This window comes from Centrocercus urophasianus, unplaced genomic scaffold (assembly GCF_019232065.1).
Source record: "Centrocercus urophasianus isolate 14NV4802_14NV808 unplaced genomic scaffold, USGS_Curo_1.0 seq_37, whole genome shotgun sequence".
Lineage (NCBI taxonomy): Eukaryota > Metazoa > Chordata > Aves > Galliformes > Phasianidae > Centrocercus > Centrocercus urophasianus.
The window spans coordinates 5452527-5468313 of NW_024884944.1; the positions used below are offsets into that span (position 1 = coordinate 5452527).

Genomic DNA, 15787 nt, shown 5'->3' on the forward strand with positions numbered 1-15787 from the left:
ATATCCTCTGGGGGTTTTAGGTCTCCTCTGCCCTTTGTTACACAGCCCCTTTTTCTATTCTCTACACCCTTTGCTGCTGCAAACAGCATCATTGCTTTCCATCCTTTGTACAGAAAGAGTTGGTGAAGGCCAGTTAGAGTGCTCATCTGTGCTTAGGGAAAACATAGAGGAGACCACAATAAACAGCATCTCTAAAGGAAAGATGGAAAGCATTCAGAATTCACAATATATGAAAATGGACCTTGCCTATTTCTTATGTTCCATTTCTGCCACCTAAAGGCAGAAAAGAGCATGAATGGTTACCAAAAGAAAATAGTCACTGCTAAGTGAAAACACACCCATCTTTCATCTAAGGATTTCAGAGCCTCACAAGAGCAGGACATCAGTTACTAGAGCAAGGATTTCAGGGCGATCCGAATGACTCTGCTATTGCAAAGACAAATCCATTTTGTTTGCAACACAGCTCTGTCCTGCAGCAAGAGGTGAGGTGAGTTCATGCTTCGTCGTCATCCCCGTGACTAATTGCTGTTGGGGTTCACCTGCACGGCACCGACCTCTTTCATTATAAGTGTGTTTCCTTCTGAAGCATCGTATGCCAGCCGTCGTCAGCAGAGACCCGAGATGCAATTACCCAGTGGCTTGTCTCAGCATAGCAAATTAGCTATTCCTGTTTACTCAGAAAATGTGAGACGGGCTGGAGAGCAGCATCATAAAGGCATCATAAAGCCACGCGCCTGCGTGGATGCAAGCTTTGACAAGAATGCACATCTGAAGTGCAGCATGACTTCAATTTTTCACTAAGCGCCTCTGCCCCAGAGCACCAGTTCCCATGAGAGATAAACAGAAGAAATCCTGCACACGTTCTGCACTAGTTCTGAATATGAGTACTTTTTAAATCACTGGGCATTCGTTGAGCTCAAGGCCTACCTACAAAATAAACTGGTCGCTTTTAAAGAGAGCCACATACAAAGGCTGTGTTTTATTTACATTCTGATCAAGCACGTGAAAGCAGGGAAAAGAGCCATGCTCGCTGTCTACAGCAGTGCAGATTTATCCCACCATCTCCTGATTCCTACATATTCAAAATAGTATTAATAGAGGAAATCTTTGCAACAAAGGATTTCTCAGGCAAGTTAACAGTTGGCAAAACAGCAACATCGAAAGGGAAAGACAGACAAAAACCTAACCCAGCAAATGCTGTTAAAGTGGGTGTGTGCACTAAGGAGACATGTAGCAACAAGGGATGAAGGAAGCTACAGAGCATTCATCCTGCATCCAAAAGTATAAAAGGAGCTGCGCCCACTGGCAGCATAACCTGAAAGTTTACATGGAGAGCGGTTGGCAGAGCTGCCCATCGTAAATCAATCAGAAAGGAACTGCTGTAAGTACAGTTATTCACTTGGAACTTCCAGATGGTGAAGGCCATTTATCTAAGAACATGACATATGTACACTTAGAAAGGAAAAAAATCCCCATGGCAAAGATCCAGCATGCTATTCTTCTTAACGAGGAGGGGAAGCAAGACAAGAAGTGCAAACCAGTCCTTCCTAAAGAGCAGGGCTACTCTAAGTATGGCCGACCAAAGCTGTGTGTTGGCCTCATCTCCTTCCCCACGTGGCCACTGAAGACTTTCCCAAATGCTCACACTTACGTCCCCCTCCTCATTCCATACTTCCTCACTGCTAGACATTTCCCCCTTTCTTAACTAAATGGTACAGAATGGGTTACATCACTCCAGCTATGGAAGATGATGAAAACCAAATATGCCTCAGCTAGAAACTATTTTTTCCAACCCAGGTTTTACTGAGCTGTAAGCTGAACAGTTCTGCCCGCAGCTGTGAGACTCAAGAGGCACCATCTGAAGAAGTACTTACAGATCCTAGAAAGCCTTATTTACAATTTCTCTGCTTGCTGTGCATGCTGAAACTTGCCTTGCCATGGTGTTTGCAGGAGAACATGACCAGTGGCATTCCTAGTCAGTCCAAATTCAAAATCGCGAGTGAAACAGGACAGCAGTGCAGCTGAGAGTGCACAGCTGGTCTCCAATTTGGGCTGATTTTAGTAATGTTTGTAGAATAAGACTCATAAGAGGTACATGAATTTGCAATGCTGAAGTGTTTGCATAAAATATCAGGTACCTGTTGAATTTGGAAGCAAAAGAACCACAGGATTCCCAGTTAAATTCAAAGCCTTGGAGACAGTTTCTTGCAGGGGCCACATTCCAAGGTTTCTGTTGCTGGTTATGCAAAACTGCTTCTCTTCTCCTGGCTACAGGAATATGTTTTGGTCCTGTCTGTGTCATAAAGCCAGGCTAATTCCTGTCTTCACTGTGGATGCAGTAGCATGTTATAAATAAGCATGAAAACTGTCCAATATACGGATCGGAGTATGGAAGAGAATAGGAAGATGAGAAATCTCCAGTCTGATTTACAACCCAATAAATGCAGTGATTCATTGCAGCAATTTCCTGTTTGCAGTCAGCCAAACTTTCCCACCTATACAAGCGTTGATCAGTTCTCTAGTGATGCTTCATCCCTCTGATGAGAGCACTGATGTTCACAGAAGAACAAACTGCTTCTTGTCAGGAAGGAAGGCAGGAGCAGATCCTAGCTCCAGCTCATCCTAGGCTCACACAACCTACAAGGGAAACCGGGTGAGACAGAAGGGAAATACTTATTGAGGCAGAGCAGAATAGTGCTTAGTTAAGAATAATCGTTACTTTTTGTGGCTGGGTCATTGTTAGAGAGGTAAATAATCCTCTAACCCCTGAAATATCCTTTTACAGATCGCTTCCCTGGGGCAAACTGGTTACAGTCCACCAAGGGACTGGAGCAATGGCCCATTATATGTCCTTAAGCTCCAGACAACACCTACAGAGCCCCAAGGATTTCACAGCAAGAGATCTGCTTTGCTCTGTTAGCTGAGATCATGGGCATCCATGCAAAGAAATGGGTCTGTCAGCCATGCCTCCCCGCCGTGCAGTCGTGTTTTATGATGCAGTAATGCCACCATCTTGGTACCTGACTCCATGCTCACTGTACAAACACCAGATCTAGTTGTGAGCACTGCCTCACAACTGCCAATATTCCTAAGTCTGGAGTTGCAACAGCACAGAGGAAATGGGACACGAGGGTTGTGCAAGTCTGTAGAGAGCAGCCAGTGCCCAATTTAAACGAAAGCTGTTCGTAACGCAGTTCTCATAACTGGGTGCAGAAAGGCTGTCTGCTTCCTGATCAGGCACACACAGGGTGATTCTGCTTAGGAGAGGAGTGCTGTGCAGGACACAGCTAAGGGAGCTGCTGCCTCGGATGAAGTCTGCAGCCTTCCAAACAAACTACCTGAGGGAAGTACCTGTTTCAGCTGAAGCGTCACTGCCCTCAAGTAGGTGTGTGAACTGCAAGGGATTTCCCAGGGACATGAGAACAGAGTTTAAACCTTGCACTGAGGTCTCCTGGTGGCCTCAGGAAATGGGCTTCCCGCAAGAAGAGGATTCGTCCAGATAGATTCTTCATGTGAGTTCCAGTAGCTGTGCCCATCACATACTTAACATCCCCCCTTGCCAAAAATGAAACAGGCAAATCCTCACAGGCAGAAACACCAAAATCCTGAATGGGGCATATTCTGTGGTTCTATGATGCAGCACTTCACTCTTCATAGACTCAAAGCTAGCAGAGGGTGGGGGGGGGGGTGTTTCCTTAGCTGGATTTTTGTGCTTAGGGGAAGATTATTTTGGCTTCTGTAAGTTCCTCTTTTGCAGATTTGGAAAACTGCTTTGTTTTTTGTTTCCGACAAAGGAATTGACAAAGCACTGGATCCAGAGCTCATTTGCACTGTCCAATCTATCAGTCCATTCAGAGGTCTCTTTCTCTCCCCATGCTATTTGCATTAAATCAAATAGATTTTCATGGTTTCTATCTAAGGAAGAGCTCTTTTCTACTTGTGCTCAGACTCTTCTTGGGAAAAGCCATTTCTTCATCAGCTGCTGCTGCAGATCGTTGGGAAAGAGGGTGGGACCTTCATGCTGACGTCCTTTGGGCCGTGCCTGACTATAAAGAGTGAGCCAAGAAACTCTCCCAGGCAGTTTGCAGGGACTGCCTTTATTCTGCAGCCACTACAGTTCGCTTTGAGGAACAGAAGAGGGAGTTGGGCCTAACCACGATGGAGAGTTAAACACAGCTGTCATGTTCTTGATGTGAAACTGGATACTTCTTTCTTTTGCAGCTCAGCAGGGTTTTATTCCCACCCTTCCTTTCTCAGCTCTCTTCTACGCACGCAGAGGTAATGCTGCAAACAGTCTGCACGAGCCCTGAGCTACTGGTCAAGCAAAACATCACTGAAAATGAAAGCTGTGGCTACAGTCCAGGCCAGGGATCTCCGCAGCCTGGGGAAACTGCCAGTCCCAAAAGGCATTTTCAACAAAGCCCATCGCTGCCAGACTCTGGATTAACTGAACTTAATGTTGCAAGCCCTGAGATCTACCCAGCTCCTCCACATAAACCTCCAGCGATGTCTGCTCCCACTGGTAAGATCAAACCTTTATTGACATTTTCTGTTTCATGCTGCTTTCGCGAAGTGAAGAGGTTCATTCACTGACCTGGGACTCCGTTTGTGCCAGCAGCGTTCAGCTCCTGTGGCAGCAGCGTCAAACAAAGGCTCATGGCGTGCTGCTGCTCACACCTTGTTGTTATTTGGCTGTGCTCTGCCATGCTGAAGTCAGAAATTGTTCCCCTTGCTGAAGGGCAGCTCAGTACTCCATTATTTCTGCCTATCTCCAACGTTCTGCTGCTCATTCACAATCTGAATTGCAAGTTTGGTTCTGAATTTAATGGCAATGTAATATAGATACGACCTTTGAGTTGTTAATCTTACAAAATATGTGAAAGTGTGCTTGGTCAATTGTAGCTGAGCTTTCAAAAATACAACCATGCATGTAATGTAACCCACTATCGAGCATTTTTACTGAGGCAGTTGTGTTTTTTCGTATCGCTTTTCACGGAGTCCTTTGAGACAGAATCATAGAACCACAGCATGGCTCAGGTTGGAGGGGAGCTCAAAGCCCACCCAGTGCCACCCCGGCCGTGGGCAGGGCTGCCCCCCACCAGCTCAGGCTGCCCAGGGCCCCATCCCACCTGGCCTGGAGTGCCTGCAGGGATGGGGCACCCACAGCTCTCTGGGCAGCAGCGCCAGCGCCTCACCGCCCTGACCAAAGGATTGCTTCCTCACAGCTCACACACATCTCCGCTCCTTCACTTTAAAGCCATTCCTCCTTGTCCTGCAGTCACTATCAGACTGTAAAAAGTTGGTCCTTTTCCTCCTTGGAAGCTCCCTTCAAGTGCAGGAAGGAAACACCCTACAAAGACTAAATCCTTCTTCTTCAAAACATCAGCCATAGGAATCAGTCCCATTTCTAGAGCAGTCTGAGCAATAACCTACACTTTAGAAGTCCCAGCACTCAGTGACAGGCTGGGCAGGCACAAACAGCACAGCCCTCAGCACCAAGCATTCAGTACATCCTCAGTGCACCGGGGACATTTCATTGCCTGGAACAGGGCACAGAAACAGCATCACACAGCTGAAACCACCTCTCGTGCAGCTGCACTCCTGTCAGCACTGCTGCTTTGGGCAGCTGCACCATGCATGCCTGCTGGGCTGGGCTGCAGCCTCATGCTGACCCCAGCATGTGTCCTTCAGTCTGCTCGTGTCATATGTTAACTAGTGGGAGCCAATGCAACCAAACTGTCATTTCATAATGATGATAGCTGTTACTGACTGTGTGTTATGGGAAGGTTGATCATCTTCAAGGGGAGAGGGGTCAGGGATGTGGTGTTATATAAAAGGTGTTTCAAAAGCAATGCATTTAAGCTCCTAATCTGGGCAAGTCTTTCAAGTTTGGGGATTCAAGTCTAAGATGCAAGAAGGACTAGCAAACAATTACAGAGCAGCTTGTTTTGATGATGGCAAACTTGTTTGGACAATTATATATGTTCTCAAATAACTATTTCATTTCAGTACAGAAAACCCTTGCTTCCCTTTGCATCACACTGCACTGACGTCTCACAGAATCACAGAATCACTCAGTTTGGAAAAGACCTTAGAGATCATCGAGTCCAGCCACAATCTAACCATACTACCCTAACTCTAGCAACCCTCCACTAAACCATGTCTCTCTATACACCAAGAGCCACTGCAGAAAGACTTTGGACATGGCATCACTATCTCAATTCTAAAACAACTCTATTCCTTATTTTTTTTTAACCAAAATCAATAAAATAAACTGCGGGACAGGAAACTGCACCAAAATATTTACTGCAGCACACTGGAGCAGCCCGAGAAGCGATGCGTTGCAGTAATTGTGAGCAGGAAGCGTCTTAATAAAAGGCCAGAGTCAAGGAAGACGTGGGGTGGTGTGGAAATTTCCCACAAGTGATGATGAACACCAGAATCACAGCTCGCAGGGTGACCTCATCCTCCCACTGCCCTCTAACAGCTCAGAGAATTCTGTTCCTTTAAGCATCGTGTGGTGACTTTTCCAGACTCGGCGCTGGGCTCGGATCCCCCTCCTCGGAGGCGTTACATGGGTGTGAGGGTGAAGATGCCGGTGCGGGAGCTGCTGAGGAAGGTCCGGCTTTCCAGGGGGCTGCAGGCAGCTGCCAGCCAGGTAAGGGCTGTGGGAGGGCGGCCCTCAGAGCTGGGGCTGCAAGAAACCATCCGTGATCTGAATACTGCCCTGCAATCTATCCAGAGGTGGCCCAAAGAAACAACTTCGCCCTTTGGCTCTAACAAGCCAGGCTTCCAAAAAGGCTGTGCTCCTGTCCTTGTGTGGCTGCTACAAATTGCCTGCTCGTGGAAATTCATTCATGTGCAGTCTCTGCTGTGCAAAGTACACAGTGCAAAATACAATGCTCTTAGCTTAGGTCACACAGTTTGCCATTGTTTCACTTCCTTACATGCGAGCATTTTAAATGTAGTTTTGTTTTTATTATTATTTTTGTCTCCTCAGGAAGCCTCATCAGTGAGGACGGCAAGCAAAGGATCCTCAGGAAAAACAGGTTGGGAAGCTCCTCTCAGTGACACCACCTCCTTTTCACATAGGGACTCAGTGTTGAGTACCAAAGAGCCCCATGCCATCCCTAGGGCCCCTCCAATGGCAGGAGCAGGGCAGCCACGCACCTTCACTGCGGATGTGTTATGTGGGACCGAATAGTTCTGCGTTGGCCTCCCCTGCCCCAAACTCAAGATGGCTTTTTTCTTCCTTTCTTTTCAGCAGAAAAGAGAAGAGTTCACCCTTATACAGAGAAGCAGCTTAGACAGGTATGCATAACACCTTCAGCGCCGCGCTGCCAGCCTCCCCAGGCGCATTTCACATATATCACCCAGCCAGAACAGGACACTTCATGTCTGATTTCCCTCCCCCATCTTCCACCCTCCCCACTTTTGTTGCTGTTTCAGAGCAAGCAGAGCATCGGGCAAACGCTAAAAGGCTTAGAGGACCTGGATATCCTGGTGGAGGTGCTGCAAGAAGACCTGAACAAAAGCCAGCTGAAGAAGGAATCTCTGCGTGCTGCGCCCGATGGCTTTTGGCAGGGCTTCCCTGCAGAGCTGCAGGCCCCTTGGTGGGGAGCTGGAGGAAGCAAGCAGGCAGCTGGCAACGTGCAGGAAAGGTGCCAAAGCTTCACCAAGCTGCGTTCTCATTGTTGCTTTATAGACTGCAGCTCGGCATTGCAGGAGGAGGTAGAGAGCTCCTTTTGTGATGGTCAGAAAGACATGCATGAGCCTGATTCACCAGGAACGTTCTCAAGGACAAGGGAAAAAGAAAGCAGCTGGTGGATGCAGGGCATGGGTAGCAGCACCCAGAAGCACTGCTGGGCACAGCCTGCACAGAGCACATCTCCCTGCTTCGATCCACCAGGAGCCCATCCAGAGCCATTTGTGGAGGCTGACAGCGACTCTTTGGGTTCCAGAGGATGCTCGAGGCAGACCTCGATTGCTTTCACACAGCAGGATCTCTCTGCCATCTCTTTCTTCCAGTTCCAGCTACACAGGGAGGAAAGCTTGCTGAGGAATATTCCAGCAGACAAACTGCTTGCACCTGATGAAAATGGCAACAGGTCTCCAGCTTTTTTTCCTATAGAAATACATTGATTTCTATTTCCTGGGACTGTAACTTCAAGTGCTACTTCAGGGCATGCCTGTGGCAAAGGTCTTCCAGCTCCATGGTGTGTTCAGATGTGCTCCAGAACCTCGGTTTTAGACCGAATCAATATTCCATTAGTAAAATTAGAAATACTTCATGTCTGTGGTATTGCTAGACAACAATTGCCATAGGACAAATTCAGTGGGAACAACATTCAAGGCTAAATTGTAAATGTAAGCTCACAAGAAAATGAACTCAAGCAAAGCGAGTCATTGCTACAGAAAAAGATTTGCAGAAGAGATATTTTCCACGCTGCACTCTAAGGAAAATTACTTCTGGGTTCTGTGCAGTTCAGCTAGGTTGAAAACATTGGGATCAAATTCTCACATGCGAATAAAACTAATTACAATTAAGAAATTAAGACAATTTGACTGTATTTAAGTAAATGTCACGAGCTAACAATTGCAGCACACATTTACAAAGTACATAAGCACCGGGTGACAAGGTCAGAAGAATACACAAAGGCAAGACCACACACCCAATACACCAACCCTGAGGCACAGTTATCATGCTCTGGGATAAGGGAAGGAAAAAACAAAGGGAAAAATACCACCAATGCCTGTGTCAGTATTTCCTCCAGGCAGAAAGAAAGGCTCACCCAAATTAACAACAATTCCAGTATGAGATTCAGGAGAAACACACTATTTTGAGCAGCTCCCTGAGACTGGAGTTAGTACACTGATACTTGGTCCTACATAGGACTGAATTACGGTTTGGAAATACTTTGTTAGGTGCAGGAAAGAGGTTTCCCTTCTTTGGGTTTCCGCTGCTTTTTCTGTATACTAAAGGAAAAAAAAAAAAAAGGAGGAAATCAGGTTTGGTTGGTGGCTAGAAGGAAGGAGCAGCAGCTGCTGGATAGGAGAGGAATGGGGTAATAGTGAGAAGGGAGGACCAAGAAATCCTGGCAGACAATAAATTCAAACAAAGCTGGAAAATCAGCAACTCCTTTATCAATACAGACTAAATAAATTAAATGCTTAAATATCTCAAGCTTTTGGTGTTTGTGATCCTGTAACATTTCATGCTTTGAAATCTCTGTTCCTTTTGAGTAATTTAACCATTATTTTACCTGTTTAAAACATCTTCTGTTCCAGGCTGCTGCACAAGGCTGTTGCTCAGGGAAGAAGAGCTCTGACTTACGCGCTAGCACGGAGATTTGCGTCCCTGAATAAAATTGATGAGAAGGATGCAGAGAAACGGGTAGGATGCTGAATTGCTAAGAGTCATTTCCTATGGCACGCAGATGCCTTTCAAACCCTGACAAACGCCAAGCATCACTTTGGGAAGGAGTGGCTGCTATCCTCGAGTGAAGAGCAAAACAGAAGGAGGGAGGCAGTGCTCCGAGCAGAGCAAGTCATAGCATAGCTGGGCAGGGATCCCAGCATCCCGCTCCCCACCTCATTCTCTAACAAGCACTGTGAAATGTAAGACTGGCTTTAAAGCAACAATGAGTTTCTCTCGTTCTTCTCTCCCCAGACAGCACTACATCTTGCTGCAGAAAAGAACCAGCACCTGATGGTCGGTGACCTCATATCCCTGGGGGCAAACGTCAACGAGCAGGATGGGCGGGGGAAAACCCCCCTCCACCTGTGTGCAGAGAATGGGTACCTGCGGGTCTTAGAGGTGCGCTATCATTGCTGCTGTGCGGTGGGATGTGCAGCGATAGAGCAGAAGTCAGATGCGTGCTCTTTAGTTTAAAGCAGACAAGGGGTTTTGAAACCTGGAAGTTACCTTTGGTCTGATGGGGTTAAGGTGAGATAGAATAAGGGCAGCTGGGCCCAAATCGGGATTTATCATCTCAAAATCTTCTTGGTGTCAGGTTTTGAAAAACTGCAAAGACGGCGGTGTGTGCGTAGCAGTGAACGTGGCGGACCACTGCGGTAAGAGGAAGCGCTTCGCCGTTTGGATGCTTTTTGTCAGAAGCCTCAAACAACAGATTCTACCTGGGCCTGAGGATGATCGATTTGGCATTCGAGCAGCCTGCCCTCGTGGGGGCTGTCGTGGGGTGGGGTGGTTCCTGCAGTGCAGATGGACGTGTCTGACTGCTCCGTGGTTTCTGTTCAGGTTTGACACCACTGCACTGTGCTGCTCTTGCTCACACCATCTTAGCCACGGAATCTCAAAAAACCGACGGTGACAGTGACATGGGGAGGTTCCTCAAACTACGCAAGGACCAAATTCTCGAGGGAATTAACTGCTTGTTGCACATGGGAGGAAAACCGGAGCTGCAGGTGAGAATCAGCAGCAGGCTGTTCACTGTGACCTTACGTTTTCCTGTTTGACTGCAATCACAGTCTCACTGCATTTGCAGGTTCTACGTTCGTGTCAAACTACTGCTCCCTGTTTAAAAATTGAGGAGAACACCGAGCTGATGTGTTTGCTCCAGACTCATAAACCCAAGGAACTGGACATTCTTCAAGAGGTAACCATACAGCACCTGTTAAGCAGGCTCTGACCTCGTACCCGAGAACCCAGATTAACACAAGCCCTCAGTGAGCACAGGAGATGCTCCCAGCCCTGCCCTGGTTGGCACAGGGCAGAGAATCCCCTCTTCAGGGGAAAGGCTCCAAAGGACCTCACTGCAAACACTGCCCCAGACATTGCCAATGTCTCCTTACTTTCAGCAATTCCTTAAAAGACAAAGAGCTGAATTGTATCCTTTCCTCCAACCCTGAGCACATCCATTCTGCACCAAAAGCACATGGCAGGTCCCAAAATATCCAGATGGTCCCGTGGGTATCCGTGGCTCTTGCTGTGTTTGGTACAGGACACAAGGCACCAGCACTGAGAAGTGAAACCTTGTGGGCTCCATTTCAAAATCCTATTCAGCTGAAATAATGCAATATGCAGCACAGACTTCAGTATTCTTGTCCAATATTAAACAAATATTCGGTGCTTGAAAGTAACAACAGCCCTTTTTCAGTGTCTTTTGACTATCAGAGATGAGCTCTCACTTATGCATACGTATAGAAACTAGTAATGTAAGATTTGAACTAGAAAAACAGACTGAAAGCCACATTTCAGGTCCTCTAGGGAATCACAGAATTACCGAAGTTGGAAAAGACCTCTAAGACCATCCAGTCCATGCTCTCTGTAAGAGATAATTCACAACAGAAGCCATGAAAATAATTTCAACTCAGCTCATCTCTGACTGAACTGATAACTCTGCCACCCTTTCCTTTTTGATGGCAAGGAGCAGAATCTAGGTTTGGAATCGCAAAACCAGAGCATGGTCTGAACACAGAGACTTCTGCTGGAAATTTACTGTTCTGCTTTCCTCATCCATGCAGAGTAATGGTTTGCTGGCAGCTCCAGGAGTGCCGTGTCCCTCACCAGCAGATCACTTCTCTGAGCTTCTGCCCGTTTCACCTTTGGACTTCGTTGACATTATTCTTAAAGGTATTTTCTGTGAATGTTTTCTCCTAGTCAGAATCTCAGTAATATAAGAGCTGCAATGTAGTGTCAAGTTCTGGTTCATCCCCTGCACTGCTATAAAACCATAATTCATGAGCTTCACGGGAACTGATGGAAAAGATGCCCAGTGATTTACAACAGACTTTGGATTAAGTCCAGAGTTCTGCACAGAACCTCTTTAGCTTGAAAATAGGGCAGTGTGTGTTTGGCATGAGAAAGAAGACGTCACATGTAAACTGAACCGAATTTGTGTTCATTTATTACCTTCCAGGGAAATGCTGATAAGGCTCGTTATCTGCATCTCGTGGTCCGTGTGCTGCAGCTGTTGCTGAAGAATAGGCCAAAAACAGACAGTAAAAGTCTTCAAAAGTATTATAGCTTGAACTGCCTGTTGAAGATATCTCCTCAGTACCCAGCAATCAAGAGTAAACTTGATTGGCAGGGCAAATCCTTAGACAGTGTTAGATGCTCCAGTCAATGAATTGGTCTTAGCTTTCTCATGAAGCTGAGCATTAGCACTGCTTTCTGGAGGGCCATTGCAACTGTAGATGTTCTACTTTCCCAATGTCTGAATTTTTTTAATGCAGCTACCATTGGTTAAGAGGAAAACCTTCTATTTTAGCCCTTAAGGACCTAGTCCTGATGGTACCAATGTAAGGTCAGTCTCTGCAGTCTGAATTCAAGGCACTGGAAAAAGATAACAACAAAATCCCCCCCTCCAAAAAAAAGACAGACCAAAACCCAAAGCACAACGCACAGCTGTGCTGCTACTGAGCAGATTTTTTCAACAAGAGTCGAGCTGATTATCTATGCAATCAGAATTTGCCACCAGCAATGGACTTCAGGTGAAGTCTGGGATGTAAAACATTTGGAATGGTTTATCTGTGATGATCTAACAGAGGAATACAGCTTTATAAAATGTAGGTCTGTAAGAATACTTCACAACAACGCGCTGTTAGACCGAGCAGCTTTGCCTAAAAAATTTTCAACTGCCAGATACAGAAGTATTCAATGGGACTGCTAGAAATTAGGTAATTAATAGAAAGAAAATTCTCTCCCCAGATGTAATGTCATTTAATTTGAACTTCTGATTGTGAATTAGCTGGTTTCTATGAAACTTCCCTGTTTGCTACGTATGGAGCAATCTACATTTACCTAGCTACAAAATGATTGATCCAGCAATCAACTCACAGATGTACTTCCCATTAAAGTAGATGGGAGATTTTTCACGTGTAACATTGCAGGATCCAGCTCTGAGTACTCAGCACGCTTGGGGAACTGATCTTTAATGATCTCTTTGGATTTTCTTGTCAAAAGGTTCCTTTTATTTCTTCTTGGGTATCCTTAAGTGTTAAGCTCCAAGAGCTACGTTGCACAACATGAAGCAAGTTTTACTAGAAAAGTGACAGTGTTTAAGTTAACTCCAGTGGGATTTTGGTCCTATCTTACGTTTCTCATGTTCTGAACTGCTGATCAGGGTTGCATTCATCTATGTTCAGATTCTTGGGTCTGGATGAGACCTACATCAAGATTCTTATGTGTACCTTATAGTTCTGTGTTGCTGTTCACATAATGGGTTGTAAAGCTGAACATCCCCCTCCTGCCATAGGTGTTCTGCATGCTTTGATCCTTTCCCCTTTTGGGTTTCACATGGAAATACAAAGACTTTCCTCTTGTGCTTTGAGGGGAAGATCCCCTCTATTACCACTCTATTACCTCTATTACCACTCATTCCTCCTTCATGTTGGCATTTTAACTCACATCTGAGCTTCCTCATGTGAAGAGAATTAATGAGGATCGTCTGAGTGGTTCGGCTTTCATTGGTGGATTTAAGGATCAGATCCAACACTCACTGAAACTGAAGACCCTTTATGTAAAGTAAAAACGAAGAGATGCTGCATCGCAAGCAAAATGAAGAATGAAGTGATACAGTGAACATAGAAGAGCATCAGGAAGCATTTTAAGTGAAAAAATGATCATTTTTATGGGATATCTTTAAAAAGAGTAGAAATTTACTCTATAAGAATTCAACTTTAATCAAGGAGGACAGGAGCCTTACCCTATCGTTTATTCAACATATGCTAAACTGAACTAGCCTATGAAATATATTCTATGAGTTATAACTTAATTGCATTACCATTAGTAGGTGTGCTTTACGTTGCTTCATTGTCCCTTCCTGTCAATAAATACATGATTTCATGCTTATGAAGCTTTCTGGTTTGTATGAACTGCTCTTGCTGTAACACACTCGTGGCAGAAGTGGTGGAGAAACTGGAAGTAAGGAGCTGATGTAGTAAGTGAGTGTGTAAGGTACCTGAGTGTGTAAGGGTGGGCAGAAGGGCAAAGAGACCTGACAGCACCCAAAGGCTCTGCAAGCACTGTGTTCTCCCTACTGCCAGCACAGCTGATGCTGCAGTGGTACAACAGACAGCTGCTCTCAAAGCTGGGCTGAAAGAGGAGAAATAATTATTATCAAATGGAAGTTCTGGGGCTGAGGCTTTGCACCCAGCATCTGCAGTGGATGACTGGGGTGGGAAGTGTTAGTGATACTGGATGTTGTGTTGAGGGACGTGGTTTGGTGGGAGCTATTGGTAATGGGTGAACGGTTGGACTGGATGAGCTTTTAGGTCTTTTCCAACCTTGGTGATTCTATGATTCTATGATTCAGGGCTGTCTCAAAGGACACCACTCTGAATTAACACAACACAAGCCTGCCCACAGGTCTCATTGGTCCCAGTTCAAACATGCTCAGTTAGCAGTGGTTACAGGATGCTGGCAGCCACCCTGACGTTACAGCTGGGCTCACAACTGCCCAGCCCTGGGTCCCATCCATGAGCCACAGCCGCGGGCAGCAGCCTGGGACCCAGCAGCGTGCTGTGCCACCCAGCAGCATCACAGGGAGCAAGGCTGCATGCAGCAGGCGTCCTCCAGCTAATGAATCCCCAGCCAGGTCCCCGTACTCCCCCAGGCTGCAGTCACTGCCTTTGAACTGTGGCACAAGGCATACTTAAAGAAATGCTTGGCTTCTTCACCTCGCTTCTCACCCTGGGTTACAAAATGAGTGTCATGCACTGGCTCACATGGTTATTTTGATTCCCTGCTCCTTTGAAGATACGTGAGCACCATCATGCATCATTATTTTGAAGTGCAGCGTAAGTTTCACCACTGAATTGGTAACAATTCAGCACAGGAATACAGAAATAGGTAACAAGAGCAGATCCGTGCTGCCAGCAGCTCTCTGGGATGTTCCTGATGAGGAAAGGATAAATGAGAGATCTGCTGCAGACTGGCTGGGAGAAGGTCCTGTTAAGGACAGAAGCTCTCACTGCACACATTTGCCACCAGTAGTAATTGCAAGGCCACAGTCCCTGCACTTAGGAGTGAATGACAGAGCAACCACAGTCATTAATGGAGATGCAGGATCCTATAGTAATTCACATCACCTCTCAGGGCTGCCAGCTCTAAGCCTCTCCATTCAGGGCTGGGTGAAAAAGGTATCTGAGCCAGAGCCCTACGAGCTCAAGTTATCTAGAAAACAGGTTGCAAGTTGCAGCAACGTCTTTGTTAAAACAGCCTGAGGCCAGGCAACAGGAACTGCATCCTCTCTGTTACCTCAGCAGAGCTCTGGCTGCATGTTAGACCCTTCTCCCACAAAATCAGTGCCTTAAGGTTGAGCAGGGACACACAGCATGATCACAGATGTGCAAAAGATGAACGTGAAGTTGCACGCAAGCTCTTTGTATCTGGACATAGGAGAAAGAAAAAGAGAGCAAAGAAGGGATCTTGGGCCAGGTTTTTAGCAGCACATCATTCTGCAGCCAGCAAGAAAGCCTGTCATAGACTGCAGCTCTGGGGGTGCAGATGGCTCCTCTGGGAGCTGCTGTCAGTAGTGGTGATGGCATGAAGGTTTTTGTGTTCTCCCACCAGTTACAGCAAATGGGACAACAGCACTAAGTTTCATAGAAGGGAATCCCAGCTAGGGAAAGAGTTGGGAGGAGAGGGATGGAAGACACTGAAGAAAGCCCTCTGCAGCTCTCTGAGAATATGGATATATATCTGCAATTTGAGAAGAAGCATCAGCACTTCCTCTTCACCACTGTGCATCCCAATTCCCACAGCTCTGCATCCCTCCACGTGATGACAACTGGGATGAGTTGCAAGCAGAGCTGGAGGAGCCAA

The 15787-nt window shown here is 46.3% G+C and overlaps 1 protein-coding gene across 4 annotated transcripts; it reads left to right on the forward strand.

Moving 5' to 3' along the window:
• Nucleotides 1-4072: 4072 nt before the first annotated feature.
• On the forward strand, nucleotides 4073-13817 carry LOC122167512 (NF-kappa-B inhibitor zeta-like). 4 transcript variants are annotated; one of them, XM_042832163.1, is made up of 12 exons: nucleotides 4073-4522; nucleotides 6534-6658; nucleotides 7001-7049; nucleotides 7265-7311; nucleotides 7450-8108; nucleotides 9289-9394; nucleotides 9671-9817; nucleotides 10014-10074; nucleotides 10259-10425; nucleotides 10506-10616; nucleotides 11485-11593; nucleotides 11880-13817. In XM_042832163.1, the coding sequence occupies exons 1-12, from the start codon at nucleotides 4282-4284 to the stop codon at nucleotides 11888-11890; spliced, it is 1833 nt and encodes a 610-aa protein (XP_042688097.1). In that variant the 5' UTR covers nucleotides 4073-4281; the 3' UTR covers nucleotides 11891-13817. The 4 variants fall into 4 exon arrangements, with proteins under 4 accessions (XP_042688097.1, XP_042688098.1, XP_042688095.1 ...); XM_042832164.1 differs by having other exon boundaries at nucleotides 7268-7311; XM_042832161.1 differs by having other exon boundaries at nucleotides 6534-7049.
• Nucleotides 13818-15787: the final 1970 nt, after the last annotated feature.

Coding starts and splice junctions, on each gene's coding strand:
- LOC122167512 (XM_042832161.1), top strand. CDS start 4,282: ATGCTGCAAACAGTCTGCACGAGCCCTGAGCTACTGGTCAAGCAAAAC. Junction 7,312..7,449: donor CAGAGAAGCAGCTTAGACAG/GTATGCATAACA, acceptor TTGCTGTTTCAG/AGCAAGCAGAGCATCGGGCA. Junction 9,818..10,013: donor GGTACCTGCGGGTCTTAGAG/GTGCGCTATCAT, acceptor TCTTGGTGTCAG/GTTTTGAAAAACTGCAAAGA.